Genomic DNA, 8,661 nt, shown 5'->3' on the forward strand with positions numbered 1-8,661 from the left:
TTAAAAACTAATATATAGGGAGATGGTCAGGGTTGCGGTCAATAGTGAAACAAAAATAGTTTACAACTATTTATTAATAGTTTACAACTATTGACCGCAACCCTGACCATCTCCCTATATATCAATTTTTACGGTCAACTATACATACATATATTAAAAACTAATATTTTCTATGATGGTAGATTTTGTATTATGTTTATTAGATATATTGTTAATCATCTCTTATAAATTCAGATTTATACTTTCATTATATTTGTGTTTCATTACACTGTGCTAAACTTTCTGAATAATTGAAACAGGAAAATATGAGTGGAAATGATTCCAATATTGGTTCATAGCAACTAAAGAAGTATATCAAACATAACCCGAATGACATCAAGTCCTTGTTTTCTAGTGATATATTATTTTTAAGTAACCTATGTTTTGAACTTTAGGAGGAATTTAATGAAGCACGCACTACAGTAGTCAATGGGGTGGAAGAAGGATGGTTAAAACCGATAATAGGAAAAGAGTATGCTCTCAATCAAGCACCACTGGCGCATAAACAACTTTTGTCAGAAAATATTGGTTCCCGTGGAAAAATTGTTTTCAATCTACTTCTATGACACCTTTCATAGATGAAGTTTTTAGTTATTGATGAGTTTTATTATCAGCGTGAACTCGATCGATTAGGTATAATTTCTGTTCCTAAGATTTGTACAGTGTTTTCTAGCAACTATAAGAATAAAAGTTACTTCATACAAGTTCTTACTCTACAATAAATTTTAAGATTTTCTTTATTGTTTTAAATAAACATTATTAGTGTATTAGGACTTTTCAATTGAATTATTAAGTCTATTATTTTGAATGTCATTTCTTTGCAAAATATGAGGATTAAAATAAAAGTTTTATTCCTCCTATTTAAATAAATTCCAATTTCTAAACTAAATAGGGAGTATTTAATTGTTGCTGTTTTTTCTTTTTTTTTATGTTGGTATTTTACAATAGTTTAAATATGCATTTGAGATACCAATCCTATCTATGTATTATGATTCATAACTATATTATTCTACCATATATTTTTTGCATCAACGATCAATGTTATTGATTTGTGAAATAACGAGATCTGAATTTTAACATAAGGTCTGTACAAATAAATCTTCTTGTTTCTATTTATTAATATTTATTGTTAAATATTATGTTCTCTAAACAGCCTGTTGATATTGAATATTGAAAATACCCTTTTTTAAACTCATATAATTAAAAATAAAAACATTATTCATATTTAGTTCCATGTCCATGATGCACTTATTACTTTGTTATTTTAAGCTTCAGTTAATTTCAACTTTTACTTTGAGATGGTAAGGTTTAATTTTTTTTGGAGGTATAGTGCCTCCATTTGCCCCTCAGTTAGGATTATATCTTTAATAACTCATGAATGTTATGGAAAACGCTTATGAGACTTGTTTACAATGACACCATTCATTATAAATGGAAGTAAACTTACTGGATTATTTGTATTCATCAGTAAGTCCTTTAATTTGTTAAATATGATTTAAGTTTAAACATTTAGGTTCACAGAACACACTCTGTAGTGGTTTTTTTAAGTGATAACTTGATTATCATTATGATAATAATCTGGCTATGTCATATTGGACATAACTTTAACTTTCACTGTACCACTCCCATTCCAAACAACATTTACTTGTTCTATCCTCTATGTTGGAATGTTTTTCCATCAGTATTTTTGCGTGCATCTCTTGTGGTATGGAAACAAAGCTTCTGTTAGGGAATCAGCTAAAAAAAAAATTAATAAGCAACATATCATTTTTTTAAATTTTGACTCCTGTAGAAACTGGTTAATGTTGCTTGAAAATTAAATAAACGATCTTGTAATGAATTAAATTGAAGTAATTTAAGTAAATTAACTGAAAATCATTGGAAAGTTGGTTGAATTTGTTTACCATTTTTTCAATTAATAAATTTATATCACCAATCTTAAATTATTAATTATAATTAAATTAAGTTCAAATTCCTCACTGAACCGACTTAGTCCTCAAAGAGGATTAATTGAGAAATAATATTTCATGTTATTGTTATTGGTTCTTTTTATTCATTATGAATTGTTGCAATTAGAGGAAAAAGAAAATCTTATCTGTTCCTTTAAACATTTTATTTAATCCATAGTATAATTTTTTAAGCTTCTATAGTTGTATTGTTCACCATCTACTTCTAGATTGTGCTGTAGAGGTTCTATGCTATTTGGAAGAAATGATGTAAAACATTACTAACTTTCCACTGTATCCAAATAACTTTCAGATTGTGTTTTGTGTATCAAGGTCCATGGTTATGGGTGTTGGATATCATAGTATCGATATATATGTTTATGATTTGCTGTTAAGTTTATAAACAGTAGGGAATAGGTTTATAAGTATTTAAAATTTTGTAGTTAGTATATTATTCTTTTCTACTTTCACCCATAAAAACTCCTTTCACTTCTTATTCGTTAATCATATATTTCATAAATATAATATTAGCAATGTTTTTGTTGGTCTTTTTGAAGTTCAGATTTATAATTGCTTAATAGAAATTGTGGAAATGATTGGTTTTTCCCTAAGGGTTGTTCTAAACTTTTTAGTGATTACTTGAAACTTACTGTGAATGGAACTTTTGTGAATGAATGTAGAAAAAACAATAATTGAAATTTTTCAAACTGTTGCTCTGAATCAGACCACAGTTTGTGTTCCTCATGTGAAATTTATTTTCTTGCAAATGAGAAGTAAAATAATTACCTTAGTGATATTCTAAAATCAGTTTCTATACTAATAAAATATTGGCAGCATTTTTAAATTATCATCTTAATTTAATGAATCAGTGGTCCTCAGTTTCTTTTTTGGCCCAGAGCCCCCTTTAGAGACCTGTTGTTCATTTTGATATATATTTTTTAATTATTTTTGTGTGTATGTTCAGAAAAATATAATAAAAACTATATATATATATATATCCTTCCAATTAGGCATGTTGCTGTTGTAAACTTTGTTGGTGTAAAACAAAATTAAGTTTTAACTAGGTTTAACACTAATTGAAAGTGAGTATTTATGTAATTGATTTTGAACGATTTAATATTGTTCCTTATACATTGTTATTTATTTTATTTTATTTTTTTGTTTAATTAATAAGCTTAGTACAGTCTTCTTGGGTTTCTTTGTATTAAATTTATATTTATTAATGTGATCATTTATTTACTCATGATTTGAAATATTTGATGGGCGATATTTATTTTTAATATGTAATTGTTACAAGACATTAAAATTTTGTTGTTCCTTATTATTATTTGTTTTTGATACTTTATACCTTTTTTTCTTTATAAATTATTCTTTATTCTAGGATCAATAGGTCCATTGGAATAGAGAAAAAAAGTCCGAAAAAGGACCATTGAAAGAAAAAATTGGACTTCTGAAGAGTATTCTTATCGTTTAGTTGAAAAATTATTTACAATTCAATTAGGAAATAATTAGTACAGTTCACAAGTGTTTAACATTCTTAAACAAATTGAAAGAAAGGCTTATGAGATAAATATAATGGTTAACTTTTTTAGTACCTAAATTGTGGTAAATTATCTGATCTACTATTATGTGTGTATGCTCTCTGTCTTCTTTAAAGTGTTGAATCCCTTTCGGATTGTTTTTTAGAGTTAAACTTTGGCTAGTGATGTCTCTGGAGGTTGTCCAAAAATCTATGCATATAAGAGACTTGCTTCTAGTAGATCAGGAAACTGTATTTTTTTCTATTCAATCAAAAAATACATTAATTAATATTACAATATATGATATTGTTATTACATAACCAAATTTGTAAAGTATTTACAAGGAACTAACTTGAATATAAGACGATTATTTCTTATCATCTTTATGTATATCACAAGAATATTACCCAGGGATCAATAAGGACTTTAAGATTCACTTTTTATTATAAGTTAAGATGTTACATCAACATTGAAACAAACTTCTTACGAACGAGGAAGAACTCGGCTAAAGGCTATAGTTACTTGTGTAGGTAAGAGATGGCTGAGAAGAAGTTACCTAATTGTTTATCTTATAATTGGGGGAGGAGAATAGTTATAAGGACCAATAAATTTTAAAAAGGTGGGAGGAAACCACTTAAAAGGAAGGAGGAGGCAGTTTGGCTACTTCACTGGTGGATTCTGAGAAATGTTAAGAGATTTATAGATGGACAAGATGCCGACCTCCAAGGATATGCTACTGCTCAACTGGCAATCATTAGATGTTCTGGTCAAGGAAACCCTTCTAACAAAAAGGAATAAAGTCCAGTCAAAAACTTATTTTAGGTATCCAATTCCTTTGAAGGGTATCTTTGGTTGACCAAAGAAATTGGTGAAATACTTTGGTGAGACTAGAGAAATTCGGCTGATGGGGATTCGATTAGTTATGGTTTAGGTGTAGTGATGTTGCAGAGTGAGCAGCTTTTGGAGTATGTATCAAGAAAATTAGTCTTAAGACAGAAAAGGTATGGCGGCCAGATTGAGAAAGAAACCTGTGCTATTTTATTTGGAGTGAAACGGTGGGGTAAGATTATAAGCCTTTGTTAAAAATATTCAAGAAGAGTTTAAATGAGGCCCTTAAAAGAATTCAGAGGATGCTTCTTGAACTAATTGGGTTTGACCTAGTAATAAATTTAAAAAAAGGTGTAAAAGTTAGCATTGCAGATGCACTGCAAATATTGACATTAGTTGAAACTCTTTAAGATAGAATTGATTATCAGCAAAATAGTGTCAGAAACAGATGTTTTTGGGCATATTGGTGCAAGTTCAGGAACTCTTGAAGAAATAGCGAAAAATCTTGAGAGCAGTACTAAAGTAGGAATTGTAAAATCCTTCGTATTAAATGATTGGCCGAAGGATATAAAATGTGTACCTATGGAAGTACGGGAATGTAGAAAATCAGAGACAAGTTAACTGTAATTGACCTATTAATACTGAAAGATCAGCAGACCAAGCAAATGCTTCTAGGAGATCAGAGAGTACAACCATGTATACTGTATGCTAGGTTGATGTATACAGTGTTCTAGTTCAAAATGAACCAAGTATTGAAGAAAAAGTTGGACAGTGTCTTATCTGCAAAAATCTTTACACTAAAAAGTATGATCAACTGGCCAAAGAAGACATTTACAAAGTATAGAGTGCCAAAAACTTTTGGCAAACATAACTATGTTTTGTGATGGCCTGAAATTCTGACTGTAACATTGGTACTAATAAATAAGTTATTACTTATTTGTGTTTTTCACTGACTGCACCCCTGATCATCTCAAATAACAAGAATACATTATTCCTATGTAAATTCACAATAAAACTACAACTTCTTGCAATGTTAGGGTTTGGGTATCCAAAGATATGTTTTCAACAGATGATCGTTGAAGATTTGGTGACAGGAAGTTACTGAATTCGTTGGGAGTTTCAGCTGGGACGAGTTCAATAGCATCTTCACCTAGCAATGGATGCTACTTGGAAAGTGTTACATTGGCAGGACATACAGTACTATCCACCCCCATATCTAGGATCCTATAGATGTAATTCTATAGGATACTATCCTTGAGATATAATCAAAATCTCTTCTCTGGTATACTCAATGAAGCAACAACTTCGCATCCTTTTTCGGGCCATGAAAAGAGACGAATCTTCAATTTCTCCAGTACCTCGTGGTGATCTTAGAACAATTTCATAGTTTTTTCATCTCTAAACCTTTCCAGGTTCAACAACGTTTGTAGAACTGCGCCCTTGGAAGAAGGTTGTGAACAGTATCAGTAATGTGTTAGTGCTAGTAATTGGTGGATGATTGTCATTAACAGGAAAAAACTTGCATCTGAATTTCCAGAAAAAGTTTATTTCGCCATTTTAACATATAATTAGCAGAAGGGAAATAACTGATGTTAGCCTAACAGTAGAACTTTGAATTGTAATGATTGGTCAATAAATAAGGGAAAAATATTCTTACTATACGTACTTAGAAAAGTATCCCAACTACTATGGTGACAAGCCCTGCTTAAAGAATGTTTGTACGACAGCTTCGAATTAAAACAAGAACAAAAAAATGTCTTCAAGCTGAAGTTGAAAATAGTGAGAAAGGAAATAAATATGAACAAAGGAAAAATACAGAAGGGACAACAAAAGATTAACAAATTTTGCAAATCGTCCAGAAACTGAGGATGCTAGTTAATCCAGGTGCCAAGAATTATTATCAGTCAAAAGTTGATAAAAGACCGTATTTGATAGAAGTGAAGGCCATATATACAGGAGAAATCGGGTACACATGCATGATGACAAAGCGAGAAGGCAGGGCGATATTTGGAGCAGCACATGGGGGGGGAGAAGGCGTCGACTACTGAACCATCATAAATGACAACCGAGGCAAAGGAACCATCATTAATGAAAGCTGAGCCAACGGAACCATCATCAATGACGTGTGAAACGATGTATTCTTTATCAGTTGAGGAGGATAACCATTATGAAGAACATTTTAAATTTAAAAAAAAAATGTGTGTATAATTTAAAAATATTTAAAGGTAAAAATATAAATAAATAAAGTTAAAAATATTTTAAATAAAAAAAAATTTATGTATAAATAATGTTGGCGGGTTCTCTATGGGATAATAGCTAACTTTCCCCGTTGTTGCATTAGGGAGTTTAGAAATATGGTGCATTTGTTCTTACTTAATTACGAGTCTTTTTTAATAAACTTATTAAAACAAAAAGAATATGAAGAAAGAATTTTCTCTATTATTTATAGTTAGAACTGTCAAAAATGTCAATTTTTCTAGAGTGAGCGAAACATATTTTAATGGATAATTGCCTGGGAAGGGGAGGCCGACGTACAAACTGAGAGATTGGAATTTCACTTCCATCTCCACTTTAAAGGTTTTGAGAGAAAATCCATTGTGAGCATATAAGCTTTCAAACCTTGAATACTCAATGGTTGCGAAGCTTTAGTTTTAGCTGGGCTGAAACAATATTCAACTGTTGTTTTTGATAAATTTTCTTTTAATTGTGAATTTGAAGTAAATCGAACTTTGTTGAAGCAACAAGAAATTTGTATTTAAGAGAATATAACATCTGATAACATGTGATAATATAAGATAATCTTATTATTGTGACGATTTAGTAAAAGTTGATTGAGTGAAGATTGAGTTCAATTAAAAAAAAAAAAAAAGCGTTTTCATATTTTAAAGAATGAATTATGTTTAATATATTTTTAAATGTTTATTGTATAAAAAGTTTTTTTTTACTTAAGGAGCACAAAAAATAAAACAAAAAATGGCAGTCTTGGAGCTGGCCAATAGAAGTGAAACTACTAGAAATGAAATAATGTATTTGAATGTTATTAATAATAATCATGCGGCCCCTCTTATAGCTTAAGGTTAATAATGACCAAGCTTAAAGCAGGGAACATTAGTTTCATAATAATAATTAGAATGAAGCAGTAATTCCTTAAGTAAATTTTAGCAGGAAAAGTTTTTATATTGTAATGAGAGCAGGTTTGTCAGAGGAGCTCAATCGGACTCACTTATTCACTCAATACCGGCAGTATTCGGACCAATTCAATTATCTCCTCAAAACTTCTGCTCTCCTGGTTACCTATTATAAAATAGCGTTGCCCCTCTCTTAAGAAGCCTCTACATGTTGGCCAAGCCATGGCGAACTCAGACATGCACGAGCATGTGGATGGGTGGCTTGTACGAGTTGGCCTAAGCTCGTTACCAATCCGTCTAGAGTCGGTTTTTTGGACAAAGATCAAAGGAGTTCGTGTAGCATCTCCACCATTGTTCTTTGTCTAGTTGCAACTGAGAGCTGTTAGGAGATTAAAGGTGTTTGTTGGTACTTTTTATGATAAGTTTTGTATTTAATCTTATTTATTTATATTTAATTTCCTTTCATTTTCTTTTTTTGTAATAAAAATAATATAATCCCAGTGCAATAGCTGAAATCTCTTGTACGTCCGCCAGGCTTGCCTCTCTGAATAACACTGACATGTGGGTCCGCTCTTTGTTTACCGAGCATTTGTACAAGCCTCCGATTCGTGGCGAGCGGCCAACATGTGGATCCGCCTTTACAACTTCCGTTTCATCTCTTCTCACGTCACGGAATCACTTTACTAATAATAAAATTAATAATGTAAAAGAAGTTTCACTTAAAACATTATTAAATTATTCTGAAAAAAAATTGGTAATTTTGTCCTTCCAGAATTTGGAGAGAAAAAAATAATTTGGACGTTTTCGATCATAACGCGCTCCCTGTACATCCGATCGTCTTCATTCTTGCGGCATTCGATTCAGCATTAACTTTTCTACAATTTCACTTGGTGTTGAATTGAACTCACTTGGCGTTTGCTTTTCAAGCCCTGATGAAGGCTAGAACTCTAGCTGAAATGTTGCCACAATTATATAAGTTACATTAACTTATTTGTGTTTCATTTTGACCGCACCCCCAACCATCTTCTCCTCGTATTATTATAATCCGTTCCCGGTTCCTTTTTGTGAATTCTTTCTTTTTCTAATATTAATTAGAATTTCCAAAATATGCGACGTATATTTATAAATGTTATAATATTCTATTACATCATAAACACTATTGACTTTAAAATTTAGATGCAGTTTGTTACAGTAAGTTTT

At 30.7% G+C, this 8,661-nt stretch overlaps 1 protein-coding gene across 1 annotated transcript in view; it reads left to right on the top strand.

Moving 5' to 3' along the window:
* The window catches only part of LOC106679771 (zeta-crystallin), a gene marked incomplete in the record, with an annotated part of 11,791 nt that extends 8,485 nt beyond the window's left edge, over positions 1-3,306 (top strand). Inside the window, 1 exon segment of the mRNA XM_067052683.1 lies at positions 435-3,306. Within this exon segment, the coding sequence (XP_066908784.1) occupies positions 435-605 (171 nt within the window).
* Between the last annotated feature and the right edge of the window lie 5,355 nt (positions 3,307-8,661).

The sequence above is a fragment of the Halyomorpha halys genome, unplaced genomic scaffold (genome assembly GCF_000696795.3).
Source record: "Halyomorpha halys isolate HHAL.00 unplaced genomic scaffold, Hhal_1.1 Scaffold14.1, whole genome shotgun sequence".
In the NCBI taxonomy this organism is placed as follows: Eukaryota; Metazoa; Arthropoda; class Insecta; order Hemiptera; family Pentatomidae; genus Halyomorpha; species Halyomorpha halys.